We start from the raw sequence: 26,495 nt of genomic DNA, 5'->3' as shown, positions 1-26,495 counted from the left end.
TTTTAGACATGCGCACTCTAGATACTTTACACTTTAGACACTTCGGATATACGCACTCTAGATATTTTAGACATGCGCACTTTAGATACTTTACACTTTAGATATTTTAGATATACGCACTCTAGACACCTTAGACATACACACTCTAGATATTTTAGACATTCGGATATACGCACTCTAACTTAGACATACGCACTCTAGAAATTTTAGATATCCTATTAATTAAAATCGGCTTTTCTTATTATATCTTAATTACCTATTACTGTCTATTAACCTTAAATCAGGTTTTCTATTAATATCTTAGTTGCTTATCACTATTACTATTCCTAGTGCTATTATCATTATTATTATTATTATCATCAGTCGTTAAATCCTTAGCACTACACTAAATACTAAAAAGGTAATAGTATACAAGCTAAAGAACATTGTTTCCCACCTTTTTACTAAAAACACTTACTTCTCTCTTACAAGTTATTATGGTGATTAAATACTCTAAGTCCAATATTAATCTCTCTGATATTTAGACACTTAAAAGCCCTATAGACTACAAGAAGTAGAAGAAAGGTACTAGGTAGTGGCTAATTAAGAATAACTTTAATTTAGACGCTCTAGTTAATCTAGGAGCCGGACCAGCCATAAACTAACCTTAGGTTAAGAGAGACGCTTATAATAAACTTGTTAAAACTTATTAGGCAGATCTTAAAGCTTAAAAGAGAAAGCAACTTAAGGGAGTAAACTACATCTCTATAACCTATAGTACTTGCGGATAGAACCTTATTGAAGACTGTATTAAAATTAAGGATGTAATAGAAATCTTATACGCGGAATTTAAGCCAAAAGGAGATGTAACACACGCTAAAATATGCGCTAAATGGTGAAACCTTACTCTCGTAAACTGTAAGAATGTTAAAGAATACGTTATTAAATTTAAGGAGATATACTTAGACCTTAAGACCTAAAACTATACTATAGACCGAATAGACCTACTCTCTAAGTTTATTAATGGTCTCAGTCCTACTTTTAACGGCTAGTAAGAATCGTTCTACCTTATATACTCCCTTACTAACGAGACCCTTACTCTCTTAAAAGTTTAGGGCCTTGCCTATATATAAGAGCAACTTATGCTCCAAAGTCAACTAATAGCTTTCTAAGCATACACAAATTAAGCCTCTTACCGCTAGCAGCATTATAATTAGCAAGGCTAATAATAATATAATAGACCGTATTACAGGCTATGCAAATGCGCTAGCTACTAGGAAGACAGATGCTAGATCCTTTAACCCCACTTAAAGGAGATCTGGCGAAAGGAAAACCCTAAGAAAGCCGCAGAGATGGATACGCGCTCTGCTTATAGAAGGGACTTTAGAAAATAACAAAGAGCCCATTAGAGTAACTCCTTATTAGGATCTGCATTATCACCTATAGTACTATTAGCGACAATAATAAATAGCAAGCCTCTTACTAAGTTGAGGCAATATATAGGAATGGCTATTTAATTAACTATAGTTTAGTAACGAATAAGGTAGCTATAAAAGCTTTAACTTTATAGCAAGCTAACTAGGCTATAATTGCACCTTAATAATCGTGGCTAAAACTCCCGTATTTCCGATTATATTAGACGTTCTTTACTATAGATCCATTCACTCTTATATTATCTTTTATTTATTCCCTTTAGACTTTTTACAGCCGGCATGCTATTCTTCTTTTATAGTCTTTTGCTGCTTATACAGATCGCCCTTTAACCTTTACTATTAGTATAGAAACTATTAGCCTACGTACATAATTTGTAGAAGAACTTACGCTACTTTACATATAACCTACTTCGCCGACTATGCCTTATTGCCTATCGGTGGCAGGTTCCCTATATTATTCGCATTCCTCCTTACTCCTACGCCTCTAAGCTTACTAGACAACTTTATTTTATAGCCAAACTAAATATTAACCTCTCCTCTGCAATTATTATTAATACTAGGTATACTTAGTATATATTTTAGTTAAGAGAGCTGTTTATTACCTATTAAGATCTTTAAGCTAATAAGAAGATTATTATCTCCGGAATTAGAGAAACGTGTCTCTAGTTAATAGGAAAGGGAGATGTGTGCCTAAGGCTTACAGTTCTGGGAGTTGAGAGAGAGCTTATTCTTACTAACGTCCTTTATGTCCCTGATTTATAAGCCAACCTAGTATCTAGTTTACAGCTTATTAATAATTAAGTTTATCTTTATCTATCTAATCTTAGATGCGATTTTCTCTATAACTTAAAGCTTATAGCTTACGCGTTTCGTAAGTCCGGCCTCTTCTTTCTCTATACTTAGGCCGACTATTAAGAAGGGCTTATAGCCTTTGCAGTTGGCTATTAAACCAGCTATATATCATACAGCAGCTCACAAAACCTAGCCAAGAGGTTATAGCACGAAAGGCTCGGTTATATTAGCCCCTAGAACTTATAAAAGCTCTAAAGAATATCAAAAGGGATAGACCTTATTTACTCACTAGACCTTTATAACTGTATCTATAAAGCCTGCCTACGTGGTAGAATACACGATGTTATATATTGGGATTCTCTTATTAATTACAATACTAAGCCTTATAAAGTCATATTCTCTAATATTAAAGGACCTATAAAAGTAGCTGGCTATAATAGATTAAGATATTTTATTACTTTTTAAGATAGAGTTAATAAAATAAGTAAAGTCTACCTAATAAAGTATAAGGCTGAAGTCCTGTTCTATTTTTAATAATATTAAGTAAAGGTTAAACAACAAGGAAGTCTTATTTTACGGCTATATAGTAATGGCGAAGGAGAATATCTTAGATATGCTTTTTAGCTAGAACTTGCGAACGAGGGAATTCAGTTCTTATACTTAACCCTAGAGAGTTAATAATAAAATAGAGCCTTAGAACGACTTAATTGCATAATATATAACTAAGCCTTTACCTTTATAAATAATTACTTACTTCCTAAGAACTTCTAGCTAGAAGCAGTTAAGCACGCTAACTTTATATAAAATATCCTCCCTATTAAATCATTGGAAATATAGACCCCCTACAAAATAGAGCAAGGCGAAGTCTTTAATTACTCCTAGATTCGCACCTTTAGGTGCGATGTCTGGTACAGGGCCGGTAGTTAGAAGAAGTTTAGCTTTTACGTAGATAAGAAGGCAAGATTAGGGAACCTTGTCGGCTTTAAGGGTAAACATATTATTTAAATTTAAGATAAAGAGATAGGACGGCTTATACGTGCCTTAGCTGTCCACTTCTAAGAGACTATTTTAATAGTTCCCGGTAGCAATAAGCGTTGAATTTAAGAATAATATGTTAAATATAACTCCAATACTCTAGATATTAACGCTTAGTTTAAGGGAGAAGAAGCTTCACCTAATTACGCTACCCGACGTAAACAGCATTAAGAAGAGAAATAGCTCTTTAAGAAAGCTCAAAAATTAAAGCGCCTTGCTACTAATAAGACACCCCTACAGAAGTTAAAACGTCTAGCAGCTACTAATAGGCCTTAACTACCTCTTAAGTATCGCAATTCTGTTAACATTAGAGAAAACCCACCTATTGCAGCATTCTTAGCGCTTGCCTACTTCTTAACCCCTTCCTTTAAATACCTCTACGCTATGCTTAGTAACTCCCCTATAGCTAAACCTTATAAGCCAAGGTTATAGAAACAATCTACTCTTAACGTTAATAATAATAAATAGTACTCCGCTAGTAAAGATAAAATTAGCTCTTATAAAGCAAATAATACCTAGACACTTATTAACTAACCTCTTAATTATAAAGTTCTTAACGCTTAATGGGTTTTTAAGTACAAGCGGGATAGTAAAGGAAGAATTATATAATATAAGGCAAGGTGGGTAGTAAAGGGTTACGAATAATAAGCTAGGGTTAACTTTAATAAGACCTTCGCGTCCGTTATAAAACCCATAAGCTATAAAGCGCTCTTTGCCATTATAGCTGTATAAGACCTTAAGATTAAATAAATAGATGTTAAGACCGCTTTCCTTTATAGAAGCGTTAAGGAGGAGATCTACGTTAATTAACCTAAAGGTTTTAATAATGGAACTAAATGGGTTTATTATCTAAATAAAGCACTTTATGGTCTTAAATAGTTGCCTTAAGTTTAGTATTAAACGCTCTTAGAGTTCCTTATAGATGCTAGTTTTAAACCCCTTAACTCTAACTCTTTAGTCTTTACCAAAGGTTCTATATATATTGTAGTCTACGTTAATAACCTCCTACTTATTAGACCAGATATTATTAACATTAAAATCGTTAAAGCTTAACTTAGCGGACGCTTTAGTATAACTAATCTAGGCCCTATTACTTATTACCTTAGTATAAAAGTAACTTAAGATTAACAACTCCGTAAACTACGGCTTAGCCAATTCTCTTACCTTAAAGAGGCTATTTGTAGCGCTGGTCTTTAGAACTATTCCCTTTACCTTACGCTAATAGGAACCTCTCGTCTTTAACCGGCGGCGGTAAATTATTAGGCTAACTCTACGTTTAAGACTTAATACTAATTACTAGTTAGTACCCTAATGTACGCTATACTTGGTACTTAACCTAATATCGCCTTCGCCGTCTCCCTTGTTAGTTACTTTACTTTTAATCCCAATAAGTCTTATATGTAAGCCGTTCTTCGAATACTTTTCTACTTACGCGGCACACTTAACCTCTAACTTGTCCTCTAAGGAGAGATATAAGCACTTTGGGGGTTTATAGACTCTAGCTGGGTAGATGACTTAAAAACTCGAAAATTAATGTCGGGATTTGTGTTTAATATTAGAAGCGGTGCGATTAGCTAGTCCTTGAAGCGCCAACCTACGGTGGCACTCTTAACCTGCGAAGTAGAGTATATAGCATAGACAGTTACAGCAAAAGAAGCCATTTGGTTATAACAACTCCTTTAAGAACTATCTCCGACTAACGAATCCCCTTACGCAACGATTATTTACGCCAACAATTAAGGTGCTATTGCTCTTATAAAAGACCCTAAGTTTTACGCTTAAACTAAGTATATTACTCTCTGACATTACTTTATTTGGGAGAAGGTTATAGACGGAGATATTAAACTAGAATATATATAAATAAGTTGATAAATAGCTGATAGTTTTACTAAGGCGCTACCAAAAGATGCATTCTATATATTTAGAGATACTTTAGGTTTAGAGAGATATTAACGTCTCTTATAACCTTTATATTGTTACCTATATTTAGCTCAAGGGGGGCTATTAAAGTGGGTTCCAGTTAGCGTGTATTGCTTCTTATCGGGTAGAACCTCTAACACTCTTCTATATAATTATCGCTTCCCCACCCTCTTAAATATATATGCTTAATAAAAATCTTCATCAAACTATACCTATTTTAACACTAAGATCTTAGCGGAGTATTTATTGCCGCCATAGGTAAGTATATAGTGGCCTAGTAGGATATTAATAAGCGTATAGAAGTAGCACTTTAGGGATAAGGCGGCGCCCCTAGCCCAGAGCTTATAGTAAATACTCTAGAACTTATCCTTAGTATAGCCGTTAAGGAGGGTATCTCTGCCCTTATTAGCAAACTGCTCTTTCTCGCACTGCGCATCCCTCCGCTATAACGTCTTTAGGTACTCCCTAACGCTGTCCTCCTACAGAGATAGGTAGCTATTTATTTTTATAGCTTTCTATATCTAATAGAGGTCTATTAAAGCGGTAATATAGCTATAAACTAACCGCCACGAGAGCCGCGTTTCCTCTTAGGGTATGTTAATATTGGCTTTATAGCTCTTCCCTTTTAAGGGCTAGCTTACAACCTCCTTAATAAGGAAGAGAAGTAGCTTATCTTTTATAACGGTATTATTATTATAGTATTACTTTCGTTTATAGAAGGCCTAGAGCTAGATAATACGTTAGCTATAGGCCGCGATACTTTTAAAAGGGGGGGAGGTATTACCTTAAACTCCTTCTACTTTAGATTATACGTTAAAGATATATTCTTAGGCCTTATGGCATACGTAAGGGTAAGAATATACTACACGTTAGCGCGTAATTTGGCATTATTAGCGATATTAATCTCTACGCGGTTAGTTAGCGCTATCTTATATAATAGGTATAATAGCAGATATGCTGCCGCGATTGAGGATAGGTAGGGAGGACTTTTTTATATATACTTGGGGCCTTAATGGCCCTAATTACCCTACGGTCGGCGTTAATCAGCGGCTCGATCAGTAGGTGGCCCTAGATACGCGAATCTCCTCAGCTTGGCGCTGGTGGCGCTGAGGAGATCTTTGAATCTGACCTAGGTGGCTGGCTGAACACGTGATTTTTCGGCTGACCGAGGATTAGCTGGGCAGTTAATACCAAGAAATTGATTATGCGGATATAGGAATATCCGCACCGTCCGCTAAGCTGATTTAGGACGGTAATTGTTTTCTTGGTCTGAGGCACTTTGGCGAGCTTTGCAGAAAACCTAAACACGGTTTATATGAGAAGACCTCATTAACTTTAACGAAATTAATCTACCCTTCCATAATACCTATCAACATAAAAATTACACTAAATTATAGAGAAAAGCCTACTCTATAAGTTATGAGATCTTTAGCTCCTTATACGCGCGCGACGTTAAGAGGAATTCGTNGCGGTAGAGGCCCNAATTCTACCTCGCCGAGCCGCGCAGTAAACACCAACGCTGAACGCTTACGCCCACGCCACCAGCCCTCTGCGTAGAGCTGTGGAGCTTTGCGAGAGCTCTGCGGAACGAAGNTCAGGGGGAGACCTGCAGGAAGCTCCACTAAAGCTCTGCAAAAGCTCTGCACGAAACTCTGCACGAAGCTCTGCACGAAGCTCTGCACGAAGCTCTGCACGAAGTTCTGCACGAAGCTCTGCACGAAGTTCTGCACGAAGCTCTGCACGAAGTTCTGCACGAAGCTCTGCACGAAGCTCTGCACGAGGCTCCGCACGAAGCTCTGCTCGAAGCCCTGCTCGAAGCTCTGCTCAAAGTCCTGCTCGAAGCTTTGCTCGAAGCTTTGCTCGAAGCTTTGCTCGAAGCTCCGCACGAAGCTTTGCTCGAAGCTCCGCACGAAGCTCTGCTCGAAGCTCTGCTCGAAGCTCTGCTCGAAGCTCTGCTCGAAGCTTTGCTCGAAGCTCCGTACGAAGCTCTGTAAAAGCTCTACTCGAAGCCTTGCTCGAAGCCTATATAGAGCTCTAAAGCTCTACTAACACGCAGCACTAATATACTAGGAAGGTTCTACAATCGTACGAACGCCCATACAATCAATTGATCAATTGCCCATACAATTGTCCCTACAAACGTCTCTGCAATTGATCGCCCGACGAACGTCTACCGTCTGCACATCTACACGTCTGCACGCCCGCACGAAGCTCTGCACGAAGCTCTGCACGAAGCTCTGCACGAAGCTCTACATCAGGCTCTACACGAAGCTCTGCACGAAGCTCTGCACGAAGCCCTACACCAAGCTCTACACGAAGCTCTGCACGGAGCTCTGCGCGAAGCTCTACACGAAGCTCTGCGCGAAGCTCTACACGAAGCTCTACTAAGGCTCTACACGAAGCTCTGCACAAAGCTCTACTGAGGCTCCGCACGAAGCTCTGCACGAGGCTCTGCCCAAAGCTTACCCCTAGTAGTAGCAGAGGCACTCCGGGCCAAGGGAGGATATTTTCAAGGAAGGACCTAACTATAGCACCTTCTAAGTGTTGCAATAGCTTTAAGTAGTAGATATCTATATATCTGTATAGTTTTATCTATATTAGTATACTATTTAATAAGATANAATATATGCTTATGCTTTTAACAACGCGTTTTTTAACTTTAACGAAATTAATGTCAGGACNAAGCAATAGCCGTATTATAAAATTTATACCATTTAGAAGCCCTAGTTCTTAAAAATATTGTATTAACTTTTGGTAATAATAACGCGTTGTGTAAATAAATAAATTAGATATCCGTAATATCCATTTTGCGGATTTTGCTTATGCTTTTAACAAAACTCGCCAAAGCCTCTCAGACGTGATTTTGCAATTCGGAAGACGGCTTAGGTTATTCCGATGCTAGCTAAAAAATCGCGTCTGAGCTCGCTGAGGTAAATCTTTGCTAGTAACGGTAATACGATTCTAGTTGGTATAGGCGACTTTATGGGGCTGTTGCTTTCTATTAAGACGGCGTTATAATGTCTGTGGATCTACCTTATAGGAATTTGTATAAGTTTCCCGGTCTTTATAGAGCCTAGAATGCCAGGTAATAATAGCGCTCTATATTTTCTCTTCCCTGCTAGGTTGTAGGAGCTAGCGGGGCATTATAGTGTTGGTAAAAGATTTTTTAATTTGGTCGCAAGCATTTAAAATAAGATGAAGTTGCTGCTATTTTAATTTTGGAACCGGCAATATACTACATTAGGAAGGCGGTAAACTCAATTAGGAAGGCGGTACTAGCCGACCGTCATAACCCTATCGCCGTCATAACTCTGTCACTTACGTTATACTTTACTATTTAAAAATAAAATAACAATTAAAAGTTAAATAAATAAGTTTTTAATATTAAAAACTTGTGTATTAACTAAAATATTTTAAATATCCAATTTTATAAATATTTATTAAGTAGTAGTAAATTTACTAGCATGTAAAGTTGGCTAACTTTAGTGTCATCTTGGGTGGCTCGCTAAGACGTCAGTGAGATCTACACGTCGAGAAGCTTCATCATTGAGACATTCAGCAAGTAACATCCGAGGTTATCCATAACCGCAGAGAGCGCCGTCATAATGGCTGGGTCAAATGTTCCAATGGAGATTGCATCGGCAATCCAGTCAGCTTCAATAAACCGCCACCCCTCCCCAAGACTCGATCTCAATCCATCAACCGCAGCAAGTCAGAAACAACCTGTCACAATCGCCTGCTCTCCCGCCGAATCCGATGTCGCCGAAGACGAAATCCCTCTTTCTGTCCTTCGTCCTATGCCCAGGCGGACTACTATGCCACCGTTGCCAGACCTACGCTTTGAACAGAGTTATCTGAAGAGTATCGAAGGAGCCAAGAGTTGGAAGGGTGTACTATGGATCACATTTAGAGATCAGGTATCTTCCCTTTCATACTCTCCGTGGTCTACAAAGGCTCTCAAACTCTTCATTATTTCTCGGATTTGACAAGATTTCTTGCAATCACTAACCCGACACTCTCCCCTCTAGGTTCTGCTTGCTCTAACGCAAGGTGCCATTTGGACCCTCCTACTCTCTGGTTGGCGGTACTGGAATCGCTCCTCGCAATTCAGCGGTCACAGTGTCGGTGGACGTATTCGGAGGTGGTGGTGGGGTGTCAACAACTGGGTAGTGCTGGAAGACAAGGCGTGAACAATTTGAAGTTAGTAAAAGACGTGCAGGATGTGAGTAAGGATTTTGTTGGGGTCTGATGGCCTTTTGGCATGTCGGAGCTATATATAACACAAATGAATTTGAACTAACATTGGTTTTTAGTACTATAAAGGAGAATTTTCAAGCGCTGCACAAGACTAAGATCCGCTCAGAGTAATTTGTACAAATAACAAACATTTCTGGCGTTCAGGAGTTTCCAGAGTGCATAGAACCTGCGGTCTTTTGGTTTCTTCATAGACAAAGTAACAGATGGTGGGCACGCTGTTTGCTAACGTTGATGAGGTTTAGTATGCTCAACCTACTCTTGCGACACAAAGAAAGGTGATACAACTTTCCCAGCGAGGACTTCTCCAAATTTGCCTAGAGGAAACAGTATTCTTCAGAAGATCTGCAACAGTGCCACGATTTGACAAACGAAGTTGGCTTTGGGCCCTACATACTCACTAAAACAAGGAGACCGGTTTCAGCTTACTAAAGTATGTCCCCGCTTTGAATCGTGCCACTGAACTCTCATATTATCAGAAAACCCTTGAAGGAGAAAATGGATATAGCACCGGAACACCTGTCCGACAGGTCCGAACGGCCTTGGCGGTTCCGAAAGGGTCTCCATTTTACTAATCTCCCCCACCCGTCCACGGTTGAGGTGTGGGGAACCCTGGTTCTATCTGTAACCACGTCAGGTTTTAGTCAGTCTTAGTTTCCAGCGCCGTCGAAACAGATTCCTTCCAGTCCACCCCTACATCACTGGTTTCCGGGAATGTCTGTTTCATTCATATAGGGGGTAACCCCTTTCGATCTGGTGATCAAACATTACGTAGTGTTCAATAGGGGTTTCGATAAACCGTTAAAAGGTATCTGTTGGAAGATATAACTATAATTCAATGCGTATTAGCGCTTACTCTTACGTCAAGCGTAATTAATTAACGCTTTAGCTAAAAGGGGTTTTAATAAGAAACTGTGAGGGAACTTTGTAGACAGGGGGCTATAAGGCACGATTGTAGGAACAGGATAGATTGTGGAGGAGACGAATCCTTAAGGAGGTGAGGCCTCTGGGATCGCGGAGACTATATACTACGGGCACGTGACCGACGGCTGTCCAAGGGGTGTCTGGCGGTTATCCTAAGGGAAACTCGAGGTGACCGCAATAATATCCCTTATAGAAACGAATTAAATAGTTAATTTTACCGAACCCACTACTGTCGCCTTATCACTATATTAATATTCTTCTTAGTAGTACTATAGACGGGCCTAAACGTTATATGTTCTTTGCTGCTATAGCTTAGCTACTATAGATAGATAACGTTAATGTACTTAATGCCGCTATAGCTGTCTAATAAAGCTGAACTAGTATAGGCGTAGAAGCCTTTAAAGAGGCCTAGTCCTATATAAAAGCTTCTTAATATATAGGCGCTAGAAGAGGAAGAAAGCCTAAATAATAAGTATTTTAAGTTCTTTACCCGCTTTACTAAAGTAGAGGTTAAAGAGCTTACCCCTTTAGTTAGTAAATTTAATCCTATAGTTATTAATAAGAGCTAGCCAATAGAATTAATAGGATTAAAGCTCCGTAACTATACACATATTTTTAATTCTAGTATTCGCGTACGGTCCGACTAAAAGAATATAGTAGATTAATCTACCTACTAAGTTTACTATTAATCTACGTTCTAGTTAACTAAACACACTAATAAGCTTATCTAAAGAATTACTCCTTATCTTCCTTTAGCGCTTTATCTACTTTATCTATTATAGAACCCTACCGTAGGGGCCTCTATAGGAGAGCCCTGTACTCTTACGCACTTACCTTAAAAGCTCAGACTAAGAAATCGATTGCGGATATAGAAATATCCGCACCGTCCGCTAAGCTAATTTAGGACGGTAATCGTTTTCTTAGTCTGAGGCCCTTTAGCGAGATTTGTAGAAAACCTAAACACTATTTATATAAGAAGACCTCCTTAACTTTAACGAAATTGATCTACCCTCCCATAATACCTGTTAATATAAAAATTACACTAAATTATAGAGAAAAGCCTACTCTATAAGTTATAAGATCTTTAGCCCCTTATACACGCGCGACGTTAAAAGGAATTTGTCGCCGTTAAGGCCCTAATTCTACCCCCGCACTCCTAAGTTGCGTAGTAAACACCAACGCTAAACGCTTACGCCTACGCCGCTAGCCCTCTCTATAGCCAGCGGATATTCCAGCGGATATTCTAGCGGATATTCTATCTACTAGTTAGATAAAGATATTAAAGAAAGAGAAGGTTAATATCGTTAAGGACCTTTTACGTTAATAGGGCTGGTCTTTTCACAGGCTAGTCTCTAAGTACTTAGAAAGCGAGAATAGGCATAAAGGTAATAGGAAGAAGAAGAAAGTAGGGGACCTGCTTATTCCTTTACTAGAGAATAAGGAAATATAAGAAGAACTTATTAATAGGGCTGATATTTATATAATGCTAATAACCTATACTATCCGCTATATCTAGAAAGAGCTCTGCCAACTATAATTATAGCACGGCCCCTTTAACATATGGACTCTAGATATAGAGTTTTAGGATATTAACCTTAAGAATGCGGCTAAGTTTGTTTAGTAGTACGGTCCGCTACTATTCCGGCTTATTAAGGGGATATCCGCACTAAATAAAAAGGAACGTAGTTAAGATCTATACGGTAGACGTATAGTTATAGTTGCCTTTATATTCCTCCTAGGGTTCGCCTAGAACTCCATAAATGGTTTTACCCATCTACTTAGTCTATATTTTTAGGCGCTTAGTATAAAGCGCTATATGCTATCTTTCTTATATAGCCTTAGTCTAATTAATAGTTATAAGGCTCTTAACGCTAAAAAGCTTAAGCTAGCCAAATGTTCTAAGGAAGGTCCTATTAATTCTACTAGCCCTTCTAGCGCTAATAACCATTAAGAAACTAATTAAGTCTCTATCTATTTATAATAATGTCTATATTATCTATAATAACTTTAACTATTGCTAAAAGACTTAATATTAGGTTATTGGCAAGACTGGTAAGTTTACTTTATATACTACAGGAAAGATTTTACGCGAAGTATGCATGCCTAAAGGGGGCCTTAAGCAGTTAATATTAAATAACACCTATTAACTTAACCTAGATAAGGTTATTAATATAGCTAGGAATAGGTTTAATAACCTCTAAAAACGGATATTTATAAGTTTTATTACGGACGCCATCTAATACGCGTATTCTACTGCGGTTAATGGTATATTTAACTCTAACGCGGATATTAGATATCCGCGTATACCAGTAGTTAATATTCTCCCTTATAGAAGGACAGAGTATATAACTCTAGGACCTATTCTAAATAGCGAGGCTTCTATTAATGGTAACTATTACGTAATAGAGAATATCTTTTTAGAATAACTATAGTATAATTATAAAACCGCTTTTAATAACTGGCTTATCCTAGTATATAGAGATTAGAAAACTATAAAGCTTATTTAATTATATAAAGAGGAGCGGGTTAAGGTAGAAGGTGCATATAATAGCTATAAGTAGGTATTGCCTATTCTAGAGCTATAGTATATACAATTAAACTTCCTATATATAGTTATGCGTACGTTCTATAGGGGTAAGGAAGCCGCGTAGCAGTTTTTAGCGCTTTATACCTATATAAACCACCTAAGGCGGTGTAATATTCCTAGGGAAAAGGCCCTATTTTATTATATGGAAGAGCTAATCCTCCAAAGCTTTAACGCTTGTATTATTGCGCTGTTTCTACTCTATATCTATAAAAAGTGCAATATTAAGGTAGACGGTAAGGCCGAGCGATATATATAAAACCTATCTCCGCAGCAATTTCTAGAGCATATTAAGGATATCCGCATAACGGCTTTTTTAAGAGATGTATGCCGTGATATAAATTAGTGCATGTCTAATTATTTAGAGCTATCTGCTAACGTATATTAGCTAGCAGCAACGTTATCCTCTGCGGATATATTAAGCTCCGCCGCTAATAACTATAATATAGAGTTCTTTAATTATATCCGGTTCCTATAGGTTATTAATACTTATAAGCTTTTAAAATACGCTATTAAGCATGCGGATATCGGACTACTAAAGCGTATAATCCCCCGCCTTTACTTATACTTTACTAGAAGCTTATTAAAGAACTATATATATAATATACTAATCCTATAGCAACTAGTTAAAATAAGCGCTTACAATCTAGTACTTTAATGGGCTATCCTTGCCAATAGTTTAGTCAACCTCTAAGGGCGGCTAGATAGCTTCTTTAAGACGGATTACCTTAATAAACTGCTAAATCTTTAACTTAAGGAGTTAATCTAAATATATAGGAATTTGACGTTTAGTATAGACGAGCTGTTTAAGTAGAGTGTTCTTATAATAAGTTATACTAGCCCGCTCCGTGATATTTTTAAGTATATATTTAGTAAGCATATAAATAGCAAATATACAACTAAGTCTCTAGCGCTAGATATCCGCTATCTTGCAGATTAGATTAGAAAGGATTTAATTATATAATATACGCGGCGCTTAGCGGATTTTAAGGCTCCTTTGCTTCTATAGCGCGAATATAAGAAACTTATAAAGGACGGCGTAAATATATTTAACGCCTTTCTATTAACTGCAGCTGGTTTGCCACTTAATCCCCTTATATATAGCTTTAGTAACGCTAATAAGAATATAAAGGTACTAGAAGAAGCTGCTAAATATATTTACATAGTTTATTGTCCTAATGTTACGCCTATACCTCTACTAATATATATAATAGTCGGTGTATAAGTTACTTAATAAATGCTAAGAGTAACAGTAATATATTATTTTAATTGCGGATATACTTCTATTATGCGTTAGCGTATACGGGATATTAGGTTTAAGGCATCTACTATTTTTTAACTTAGATTAGAGCGGCTCTTATAGGGCGGTATTACTAATTTTAATATATGGATGTCTTATATTAACGGTTTACTATATAACCCTTATAAGGACGGATTTAATAAGGCTATAGATAATATACTAGAGGACTTTTAAATGCTTGGGCTTATAGTACGTTTCTATCTTAATATATTAAGCGAGTTCTTTTTATTAATATTAATTCTAGCTAGCGTATAATCTTCTTAGTGCGTAGTATATAACGTAGCAGTTAGCTATTTTATAGTGCGGATATATAAATATCTTTATCTTAGCTTGTGCGGATATATTTACCTTAGCTTATATAGATATTATAATATTAATTAAGTATATCTATTAAATATAAGGCGGAGACTTAATTCCTACGTATATAGTAGCAAAAAGGTAAGAGCTACTATTTTATTATTATAAATCCGCAATAATAGCTAACCTATAGTAACAGCTAACTTATATCTACTTATTCGATATTTAGTAGCCCAGTATTACATATAAGTGTAATAATACCACGCCTTAGGAACGCAAGCTTATCCTTTATCTCACTTAGAGAATCTCTAAACTCGTTTAACCGGCGGTCCACAGCTCGAATATCTTTTGCTATATTAGTTACCCGTTTATAAACTATATTAATACGCGTAGAAATAGTAATTGCTAAATATACTCTAATAGATTCCGTGCTAGCAGAAGCAATAGCAGTAATAGCAGCACCTAGCGTGCTAGTAATTAGTAAAAGAGTAGAAGGAGCAGCAGTAAAGCGGGTGCCTCTATAACTGCGTATACTACTATAAGTAGGAGTCTTAATAGGAGGGGAGGTCTTAGTAGGGGGAGGTGTAGTAGTATAGGCGGGGATGGTGTGAGAACGAAGCTATGCGGATATTAGTAATATCCGTATTATTAATACGCGGATATTATACCTTCTTAGTAGGCGTTTTAGGTGGACTATTAGCAGAAGCTAACTTCGCACGTTTTTTACGCTAAGGTATAGCCGGCTCTGGATTTAGTAAACTTTTCTATATATATATTAGCTGACAGAATAATAATATACTATTAGTATGTACCTTTCCGTATAACCTACCACCTATATAATATCTTAAGCACGCACCCCTAAAATAAGACCTAGAGTCCTTCTTATAAACGCGATACTTGTGGCTATACTTCTTATATAAAGTATATAGCGGGTTACGCAGCTTACTAAAGCTACCCTTAATATTCTAGACGTGTGTTAATATCCACTAGCGACTTTTCTTTATATTCTCCTAAATACTAGCTTTTAGAGTATACTATTTATTCGCTAACGGCACTTAGATAGGAAGGCGCTTATTTATATTTATAGTACTATAGAGAATATAAGGGCTGTGGAGATTATAAGGGCTGCGGAGATTATAAGAGTCGGCGTTATTAAGATCTTTATCTTTGCTGCTATTTAAAGATTCGCTATTTAAAGAAACCTTATAAACGTCTAGGCTACTATAAGAGGTAAATTAATAGATAAGATATTAAAACAGTATAATTAATATATACGATTTAATAGCTATCTTAGCCTTTAGATTTATATTAGCAGCCTTTTTAGCCTACTTTTTAAAAAAAGAAGATAAATGAGCCTTATTAAGCCTCCTTTTGAAAGTATTAGGTAGCGGTAGTAGAGAGGCAAATAGTAAAGAAGCGGACGGTAAAGTGGCCTATAGCAAAGATGTAGGTAACAGAAAGGCAGGCAGCAAAAAGGTACGCGGATTTTTAGTGGATTTCGTTCTATCTATATTTTTATCATCTACTAAATCCTATAAAGAGCGCTTTGGTATATATTTTCTATAATTATATTAGCTATAGGCACAATTTAGTATTAGGAAGCTTACTTTTTAGGAATAAAGTCTAAAGGCTTAATAAGAGTAGCTATGGCGTACTTAATAGTATCCTCGTTTATTTCGCGTATATTAAGCTCCTTAACTACCTAGCTACTATTATTCGCATTAATATTGTTTACAGGTATAAATAAAGGCATTATAGATAGAAGAATGCTAAGGGATAGTAGATAGAATAATAATAATAAATTTTACGGTGCGGTGCTGTAAGGTAAAAGGTTAGTAGAGGAAGAAGAGGTGCGGAGGTTAATTAAAGGTAAATATCTACGCTACCTATTTTATTAAATTAGCTCACTAATAAATAATTGCTACTATAGTAACTTACCTTAGTAATTATTAATGGTGCGGATATATAAATATCTTTATCTTAGCTTATACGGATATTATAATATTAATTATATCTATAAAATATAAGGTAAAGACTTAATTCCTATATATATAGTAGTAGAGAGGTAAGAGCTACTATTTTATTACTCTAGACCCGTAATAATAGTTAACCTATAATAATAGCTAACCCGCAGTAATAGCTAACCTATATTTACTTAAATTCTATATCTAGTAACCCGGCGTTGCGTATAAGTGCTATAATACTACACCTTATAAACGTAAGCCCATCCTTTATCTTACTTAGAGAATCTTTAAGCTTACTTAACCGGCGATCTATAGCCTGAATATTTTTTGCTATCTTAGTTACCTATTTATAAACTATATTAATGCGTACGGAAATAGTAATTACTAAATACACCCTAATATTTTCCGTGCTAATGGGAGCGGTAGTAGTACTAAAAGTAGCACTAGGCGTGCTAGGAATTTATAAAAGAGTAGGAGGAGTAGCGGTAGAACAGGTGCCCCTATAGCTGCGTATATTACTATAAGTAAGAGTTTTAGGGAAAGGGGAGGTTTTTAGAGGGGGGATAGTACGGGTATAAAGCTATACGGATATTAGCAATATCCGTATTATTAAGATATGGATATTATATCTTCTTAGTAGGTGTTCTAGCTGGACTACTGGTAGAAGCTAATTGCGTACGTTTTTTACGCTAAGGTGTAACCGGCTCTAGTCTTAGTAAACTATTTTATATACGTGTTAGCTAATAGAATAATAGTATACTATTAGTATATACCTTTTTACACGACCTACTACTTAATTAATATTTTAAGTATGTACCTTTAAAATATAGCCCAGAGTTCTGCTTATAAACGCGACATTTATAGTCTTACTTAATATATAAAGCGTATAGCGGATTATATAGCATACTAGAGCTACCCTTAATATTCTAGATATGGGTATATATCCGCTAGCGAGCTTTCTTTATATTCTCCCAAGCACTAGCTTTTAAGGTATACTATTTATTTACTAACGGCACTTAAATAGGAAGGCGCTTATTTATGTTAATATCTAACGTTATAGCTTAGGCCGTTTATATGCTGTGGAGCTTATAAGGGCTATGGAGATTATAAGAGGATAAAGGAGGGCTTTTAGGAGAGTCGGCGTTATTAAAATTATTCTCTTTATTGTTATCTAAAATTTCTAAAATTTCTATTAGGTTACTATAAGAGGTAAATTAGTAGATAAGATACTAAAAGGGTATAGTTAATATATATAATTTAAAGGCTATCTTATACTAAAAATTTTGCGTAGTAATTCTATTAGCCTGCCTCTTAAGAGAAGTAGAAGTATAATAAGGATTAAACTTCTTAGAAGTAGTAGGCGACGAAGAAATAAGCGGCTTAAAGGTAGGCGGCGAAGAGGTAAGTGGTAAAGAAGTAGGTGGCAAAGAGGTAGGCAGTAAAGAGGTAAGTGGATTTCTAATAGATTTTGTAATAACCTTATTATAGTGCTCTGCTAGATCTAACAAAGAGTGCTTTAGTATATATATTTTTAAATTATATTAGCTGTAGGCATAATTTAGTATTAGAAAGCTTACTTTCTAAATAGAGATTTTAAAGGATTAGTGAAAGAAAGAGTGTCCTTAAAAGCGTCCTTAATTATTTTATTGTTAACGTCGCGTATATTAAGTTCCTTAACTAAATAGCTGTTAAACGTATTTAGAGGTATAAAAGAAGATATTGTAGATAGTAGTATGCTAATGGACAGTAGATAAAATAATAATGATAAAGTTTATGGTGTAATGCTGTGAGGTAGAAGGTACGGAGGTTAATTAAAGGTAAATATCCGTGCTGTAGATTTTATCGAATTAGCTTACTAATAAATAATCACTATTATAGTGACTTACCTTAGTAAATATTAACTACTTTATATATGCTTATTTGTAACGCGCAAATCCTTTATAGTTAAGTTACTACTAATTAAAGTAAGTGGGCGCCGTCTAGTTAACTTACGAAGTAATATTAATATAGAATTACCGCTTAATTAAGGTGCTGGAGGAGGGTTATAAGTGGATATTAGGTTTACTTAGTAAGTGGATTTCTTACTTTTAAAGTGCGTAGATACGTCCCTTTATTTTTTCTTACTGTGAGGTGGATCTAATATTGGCTAAGAGGCTTAAGGTATAGTAGCCTAAGAAGAATAGATAATATCTAGTTAAGAGGATTATAAGATACTTAAACTAAATGGCTAATATAATATAGGTTCTATAGGTTTTAGGAGCTTTTAGTATAAACCCTAGTATTTTTTTTTAAATAAGAATCTAATGAACTATTTAAATGCATATATAAAGATTGACACTTAATACCTAGATATTAATTAGAGCTCTACTTTAGTCTTAGTTAAGTTAATAAATAAGTAGAATGCTAAGGAATATTAAATACTAACCTACTAAAGCTGCGTTATATTTAAAACCGAGGGCGAAGATTAAGTACTAGGCCGTAGGTTCTAAGCTATACCTAGTTTAAAGAGCGGAGATCGAATATTAGACTATAAATTCTAAGCCGCACCCAATTTAGAAGGCGGGGATTGAGTACTAGTACGCGAATTCTGAACTGCGCCTAGTTTAGAGGGTGGAGATTAAGTATTAGCCTATAAACCCTAAGCCTTAGAGTTTTCTAGGAGCGGAGATTTAGTATTATAACTTAAATCTTAAGCCTTAGGATTCTCTAGGAGCGGAGATCTAATACTATATTATAAATTCTAAATTTCCAGATTTCCTACTACCTAGGAACTAGTGCTATACTATAGATCTTAAACTTTAGAATTTTTTATAATTAGAGATCTAGTACTATGTTACAAATATTAAACCTTAGGCTTATCTAAAAGTTAAGACTTAGTATTATACTATACGCTCTAATACTTAGACTGCCCTAAGGATTTAAATTTAATGCTATACTATAAGCTTTAATATTTAGATTGCTCTAAGAGCTAAGAGCTAATACTGCGCTATAAGGGCTATAATACTTTAGTTTATAACGGTTAATTAAGGCCAGTACTCCTAGTACCTCTAGATATAGCAATATGTCTACTAGATTGTGACGCAGCCTATAAGACACTATAGCTAAAGTATTACGTTTCTTTCTTATAAATAAAGCGGATAAGCGCGTCTACTTTATCTCCTAGGAAGCTATAATCCTATTTAGGTAATATCCGCTTAAGGCCCTTATAGGTTAGCGAAGGTTAGATATAAAGTATATAGATTTAATCGTTAAATATAATATAACTGGAAATTAGACTCTAAACTATATCCTAGTATATTATATTAAGCCATCCTTTAATCTACTTCTTAATACTTATAAATAGATCCTTTAAGTACTTGCTCTTTGTAATATCCCTAATATATAATATAATAATATTATACTCCTTATAAGCCTACAATAAATTATTATAATTAAAGCAATAGCGTGGACCTCTAGATAGCGGACTTGTCTCCTTATATGGCTTAAGTAGAATATTGCGTAGATATCTAGTAGCTTTATTTACAAGCTCGTATAATATATCTAAAAGTACCACCCGTTTCTCTATATTAGTCTTTACCCTCTTCTGTTTTTCTATATACTTAATTAATAGGGCTAATAATATTATATTCTTATTAAGTATTTAATCTTCCTCCTCCCGAGCAGATACCTATAAGATAATATTACTATTAATTATAATAAATAAAGCTAGATTACTAGCGAAATCCACTACCCTATCCTCCTATATTGCTATCCTAGCAGTAATAAAGTTATAACCAAGTTGGGTAGATAGAGGGGCTGTAGGTTTTTAAGACTTTTGCTTTAGCGGTATAATATCTGTAAGAGCGCCCTTATACTAGTCTTTAATAAGGAAAATTATATATCTAGTAATACTATCGCGTTAGGCGGCCCGTCTAAATTGCTATAGTATTATATTTAGGCTTTTATTAGAATAATAACCGTATATAATAAAACGGATAATATCTAGAATATCCGTACTATAGGCTAGGGCGTCCAACATAATAAGAATACGGGTAGGTAAGTCTTCTATATAGAAATTTTAATACTCCCTACTCTTATTATATTTAGATAATATCGCATAATAACTCCATATTGCTATTTTAGCCTACTTAATAGTATAGCCCTTAGTTATAAGCTATAAATGGATAGTATTTATATACCTATGGATATAATTTTTAGTATAAAGAAAGATAATTGTTTTAGGAATTAATTTGGGACTTAGAACCTTTTGTCCCTTTAGCTATATAGTACCTTCTACCAGATTTTAGATCCGCCCAACTAATTAATAAATAAAGGTAGTGGATATTTAACTAGAAGATGCGGATATCCTACTAGGCGCTATAGGCGTTTAGCTAAATAATATGGATATCTTACTAGATACTACGGATATCTAGCTAAGGGTCGCGGATGTATAATCCTCCTCTACTACCGCCTTCTTAAATGCCTCTTTAATAACAAAGAATAGTGCCTTATAATTATTCTTATCCCTCCTCTTAATATAGCCCCTAATAATGGATAGGTCAGGCTAATTAATATCTATTTATTTAAGATCTATTATACTCTAATAAAACTCCGCTAGCTTTATTACCTTTATATATATCTCCTTATTAAGTATTATAGTATATATAAACTACGGCACTATTAGACTAAGTAGTAATTAAACCTTAAAGAGCTATACGTAATAGGGCCAGAAGCTTTTACCCTAGTTAGTAACTAGATAATACTTATTAATTATAACTAAGGAAATATNNNAGCGAAAAGCGGGCTAAGTAAGGATATAGTGGAACTGTTTACTTAATAGCAACTCTAGTAATACTAGAATATGCGTAAACTAACCCGCCTTAATATGTTTTAGGATATCCGTATATACTTTTATTACCTCCGCATATATAAATATAGGATTTGCTTCTGGGATAGCCCGTATCTTTAATAGCTACTCCTCTCTAATTATATTTAGAGGTAATATAATAATAGTAACAGAAGCTTAAATTAGTAATAGAATTGCCTATATTATTATACTTTTACCCTATAATATCTTCGCCGCTAGAAATAAGTCCCTCTGCCTATATATTACCCGTTTTAATACCTTAATTTAACTAGGTTATCCGCTATACGGATATAGAAGCTTAATAGCTCTATCTATTACGATTAACTGTTTATCTTTGCTTACCTCCTATAAGGCTAAAAGCTTATCTTATACGTTCTATAACTGCCTCTCTACTAGGGACGTAAGATCCTCCTATATACGATTATTTAGCTCCTATAAGCTTTGTGAGACCTACTAGCGTTCCTATTTAACTATAGTCTTCTAACCCTAATAACTAGTGCTTTTCTTTTAAGCTATAGTAGGTTTTCTATATTGATATAACGCCTAGCAGTAATAAAGGCAGTCTAGGCTAAGGGAGGATATTTTTAAGGAAGGACCTAACTATAGCACCTATTAGGTGTTATAATAGCTTTAAGTAATAGATATCTATATATCTGTATAGTTATGTATATATTAGTAGACTATTTAATAAGATATAATATATGCTTACGCTTTTAATAACGCGTTTTTTAACTTTAACAAAATTAATATTAGGACTAAGCGATAGCTATATTATAAAATTTATACTATTTAGAAGCCCTAAGTCTTAAAAATATTATATTAACTTTTGGTAATAATAACGCGTTGTGTAAATAAATGAATTAGATATCCGCAATATCCGTTTTACGGATTTTGCTTACGTTTTTAATAAATCTCGCCAAAGGCTCTTAGACGTGATTTTGCAAGAAGGAGACGGCGTAGCTGTTATTCCGACGCTAGCCAAAAAAATCACGTCTGAGCTCGCTGAGGTAACGTGTGTGCGGTTCGAGTGAATGGAGACGTCACGTGATGAATATCCTTTTTGCCCTACCTGGGATGGGAAGTACGCACGTGCACATCTAATCATGAATAATAGACCGACCGGAGAAAGCGTGATGTAGGAAATAGTGCCAGATTGGGACTATATACCGATATACGTCTTAAGCTTTTCAATGCGAGGGATATACTTTTACCATCGGGGACGATTTATCTTTCGTTCAGACTTGGCGTGAACTCGCTGACTCGTGGAGGAATTGTTTTTCTTATCAGACTGCGTGCTCAAGTATGCTTTGGATTATGCTTAACATAGTGTACAGAAACTAGGATGAAGCGCTATAGTATACATGCCCAGGGTATCCTATTCTCCGCTATCCCTTCTCACTCCGATACGCCCGCAACAACCCTATTTCTTCAACTGCGCATAATACTTCTTGAATCTTTCCAGACCTCCACTTCCCCAAAAGTCCATCTTCACCCTCTTCAACCCACTATCCTTCTCCACATCTTCCGCCAACACCTTCGTATCCAGAGGTATACCCGGATAGTCGTCCGCTTGAGGCGGAGCGCCTAAGTCGCTGGGCACACCCGGTGCTGCGACCTCGCGCTCGTAGACAGCTGCAAAGATCTTCTTTTGGCCTGATCGGCGCTCCAAGATCATGCGCGCCTTGCCGTTGTTCTCGTCGAAGATCTCGTAGAAGGTGTTGTGGTTGAGGGAGATCACGAGGATAACGAGTGCGCAAGGTGTCTTGAGGTAAAGGACGAGGCGGAAGTATACGACGTCTTGTTTTTCCGGCTTCTTGCCCCTTGTTCGTACGCTCATGTTTGTGCTTGATCGGTCGTCTGATGTGGGCGATTTTGGAATGAAGGCATCGTCAGCCGTTATTGTGGGTATGGTCGGGTTGATATAGCGGCTGGCGTAGTCGTCGGGACGCAGATCCTCCCAGATCTGGAGATGAGCATCAGTGGTTTCGAATGTCTTGCTACTCCAATTTGAGCCCACGTCTACTTGGCATCCACGCAGGCGGAATTCCGAGCCAGTACGTACATGCTGATGCGTGACTGCGCCGAAGAAGTGATTGAAGTCGCGTCGCTTCGCAAAGTGGAAGGTTACCCCATCGTGCATGGTGCGAAATGCGCATTGGAGGAAAGGTCCGTTGGTGCGAAAGCGGTTCGCTTCGAAAAGTGTGTTGGTGTCGAACATAGAAATGGGTATGATTTCGTCATTGGCGTTTTTGGTTGTGCCTGGCGTGACTATGCACTGGCTCTCTGAGCCGAAGAACTCAAGAGTAAGTGTGGTCTTGTTGCGGATGGTGTTCGCCCAGAGGTACAGTGAGCAGCGCATTTGAGAGACGCGTTCGGTGGAGAACGAGGTCCGCATACGTTTCAGACACACATATGTTCCCTCGCCAGCGATTTCCTTATCGTCCCTGCTTTTGAACAGATAGCGGTCGACCTTCACGCTGGCTGAGAGCTCTTGGTGGCAAGCCTTGACTGACATAGGCTTGTCTCTTTGGATACGGAACATCTCTTCAACTTGAGACAAGACTCTGGTAAGGTATTCATCTCCTTTCCGTTTATACAATGATAGGCGGGTGTAGACGCACTTCTTTATCACATCTCGGCCATTTACTGCCTTCCAGAAGCTTGCGACTCCAGTAGGGTCTTCCTGCACACGGTCCTCATGGAATTTAGTGGGCGCATCTTTACCTTCAACAATATATGCCAACACTTCGGCGCACACACATGCCAAGCCCCACAGGTCATATTCCTGCGTCCACCACCTCTTCCCCTCAACATTGTGCGCGCCATCAACCTTGAGCTTCGAATAGCTCGGCGGAGGTATATAGTTTTGGGTCTGTGCGCCAACCGTGAAGTGTGCCTCCTGGCCGATCTTCACTTTCTTGAAATATGCCTGACCGAAGTCAGTGAGAAGGAAACGTCCGCTCTCATCGATAAGGATGTTCGCCGGCTTGATGTCAAAATGGCCACCCAGGAATCTTGTAGTTGCAGTTTCGGGAATTGCTTGGGTGTGTCTTTGGGGTTCGTGCACCGCCGCAACGGCATCGAAAACGCCGAGGACGCCAACCCACAGCCAGTGATCCAGACATGACCCAACAAAGTGGTTCGGAGGCTTGTTCGTTGGATCAAATTCAGGCCTATTGAGCGTCTGCTCATATAGGATCTGCCGCAGATCGGTGGGATGGTAGTCGAAAACTAGACTGAAGCTTGGCGGATACTCTTCCTGGAAGGCAAAGAGCACTTCAGCGATATTGGGGTTGCCGACGTCCTTTAGATACCGAAGGATCGCACTTTCGCGGTCGATCTCTTGCCGTGCTTTTTCTGAGCTCATGGCGAGCTGCTTGCGGAACAGGAGGCGACCCTTCGTTGGATCGGTCAGCGTTCCGGTCAATATGCAGGGATGCGGCAGGTCCTTCGAAGGACAGACGTTGATAAGGAGCGGAATCCCTCACGTCCTCGCCCGACTTCACCTTTTCCCTATGGTAGGTTTTCTACGTACCCTCAATTTCTCATCGCAGTAATCCTGATGAATCTCGAACTTGTAGAAGCTGCGTCCTCTGTCTGGATCACCATTGTTCAGTTGGATCTGATTGACGAAGGGCATGTTATGCCTCTCTCCAAAACGTCGCAGTAGATTATCAGCTTGGAAAGACGGTACCCTAACAATCCAACAAGCTGACCGTAGTTGGGCGAGGAACTGCCTTTCCAAACATATAAGGGAATCGGGTTCTCGACTGACGAGGTGTTGCTCATCGTGTGGGCAGTGATTCCAATAAGCTCGAAAGGGTTGAAAGAGGTTCTCACGCAGATATTGGAGCTTTGGCATTCGGTCTAGCGTCTTCTCAATGGTGTCGCACGTGTGCTCGTCCAGCTGTCGCACCGCGAATGTCCCGCCCATGAATGCGAGAGTTGCCAACAGCATTTGATAGTTAGGGTCTTTGGATATATCGTTGGCCAGCCGATCATCCTCATCAGGAGGTGTTTGTCGGGTGATTGGCTCGCAGACCTGACAAGGACATCTCAGCACCTTGACTACATTGTTCTCCGTAAAGACCTTCTCTAATACACGCTTGGTGAATAGCACGTTCCGGTCCACCTTTCGGTCTCCATCTGGTTCATTGTTCTTCGTCTCTGGGTCCTTGAGCAGCGTGTGCCTCACACTTCTTGACATACACTTCAAACGCTCGGCATTCTTAAGGAAATCGAATACTCGCTCTGGCTCCGGCATCGCGGAAGGATGTCGTGCAGAGAGAGCCTCGGCGCATTCGCGACGGGCATATTCCGGGTAGGTATCGCGGTGCCCCTCCAAGACCTCCAATGGGCGTTGTTGAGAAGGATACTGTTGGGCAGCGTAGTCAGGTCAAAGGAGTAAAGTAATACTTCGAAGGACTTTCGGTGCCTGGGGAAGGTGGCAGGCTGATCCCCGTGGTTGTCATTGTTTTGAGGGATGAGCGATAAAGCCGCCAAGCAGCCCACCAAGGAAGGGCGAGGGCTGTGCCCATTTCAGCGACAATTATTGCGTTGCCGCACTGCCACGAGCGCGACAGCGGGCCAGAAGCAGGAGGCAACGAGGCAGAAGGCAGGCCGCTGCCGGGTAATCTAGTACAGTAAAATCTCCTTAATACGATATGGGGTGTATAACGATAACGTCTACATTACGATCTACACCCTTTGATCAAGCCTTTTTTGGTGTAATATTACGATAATCTGACTTTTGGCAATATCGTTAAGTACCTACTACTAATATCGATATAACCAGTAGAGAATTTATATGGGAGAGGGCCTTATTTAGCCCGCGAGGTAGACATCCTAAGCCTTTTTAGATATATTACTCTTTTTTCCCCTACCTATTGGTATTACGATATGCTCGGCCGAACAAACGGTATCGTACTAAAGAGATTTTACTGTATGTCAGAAAATTTCGTCATGCGCTAGACCCAAAAAGGGGCTAATCACCTTCGTTTCACCTCGTCGGTAGAAAAGCCCTCCTATTGACTGATCATCATACGCCATACGTACTACCCCTAGGTGTGCCCTGCGCCCCGTTGCCTCGCCCTGTTTCGTTTGGACGAGACGATAGTTCGCCAATCCCCACCCACACCATAATATTGGGCGCCATGCTCCAGCGTCA

General features: G+C 37.9%; 3 protein-coding genes across 3 annotated transcripts; 1 reads left to right on the top strand and 2 right to left on the bottom strand.

The window, feature by feature from the left end:
* Positions 1–8,764: 8,764 nt before the first annotated feature.
* K441DRAFT_686943 (DUF1770-domain-containing protein) lies at positions 8,765–9,511 on the top strand (the record flags this gene model as incomplete). Its single annotated transcript, XM_067652038.1, has 4 exons — positions 8,765–9,076; positions 9,188–9,325; positions 9,361–9,381; positions 9,473–9,511. The coding sequence occupies 4 exons, from the start codon at positions 8,765–8,767 to the stop codon at positions 9,509–9,511; spliced, it is 510 nt and encodes a 169-aa protein (XP_067504384.1).
* A 13,105-nt stretch (positions 9,512–22,616) lies between these two features.
* K441DRAFT_659324 (uncharacterized protein) lies at positions 22,617–23,260 on the bottom strand. Its single transcript, XM_067648508.1, has one exon. The coding sequence runs from the start codon at positions 23,163–23,165 to the stop codon at positions 22,749–22,751; it is 417 nt and encodes a 138-aa protein (XP_067504383.1). The 5' UTR covers positions 23,166–23,260; the 3' UTR covers positions 22,617–22,748.
* K441DRAFT_90749 (uncharacterized protein) lies at positions 23,111–24,817 on the bottom strand. The gene is made up of 2 exons (XM_067654530.1): positions 23,391–24,817; positions 23,111–23,325 (listed from the first exon to the last, which is right to left on the bottom strand). The coding sequence occupies exons 1-2, from the start codon at positions 24,693–24,695 to the stop codon at positions 23,305–23,307; spliced, it is 1,326 nt and encodes a 441-aa protein (XP_067504382.1). The 5' UTR covers positions 24,696–24,817; the 3' UTR covers positions 23,111–23,304.
* Between the last annotated feature and the right edge of the window lie 1,678 nt (positions 24,818–26,495).

Source organism: Cenococcum geophilum (assembly GCF_001692895.1).
Source record: "Cenococcum geophilum 1.58 unplaced genomic scaffold K441scaffold_19, whole genome shotgun sequence".
In the NCBI taxonomy this organism is placed as follows: Eukaryota; Fungi; Ascomycota; class Dothideomycetes; order Gloniales; family Gloniaceae; genus Cenococcum; species Cenococcum geophilum.
Note: the sequence above shows the minus strand (reverse complement) of the source record. Positions and strands in the feature narration are given on the sequence as shown.

Bases quoted from the DNA above. Each gene is read 5' to 3' on its own strand.
- K441DRAFT_659324 (XM_067648508.1), bottom strand. From the start codon at position 23,165: ATGAGCGTACGAACAAGGGGCAAGAAGCCGGAAAAACAAGACGTCGTA.
- K441DRAFT_90749 (XM_067654530.1), bottom strand. From the start codon at position 24,695: ATGAGCTCAGAAAAAGCACGGCAAGAGATCGACCGCGAAAGTGCGATC. The intron at 23,326-23,390 runs GTACGTACTGGC...AAATTGGAGTAG, and splicing joins GCGCAGTCACGCATCAGCAT to CAAGACATTCGAAACCACTG.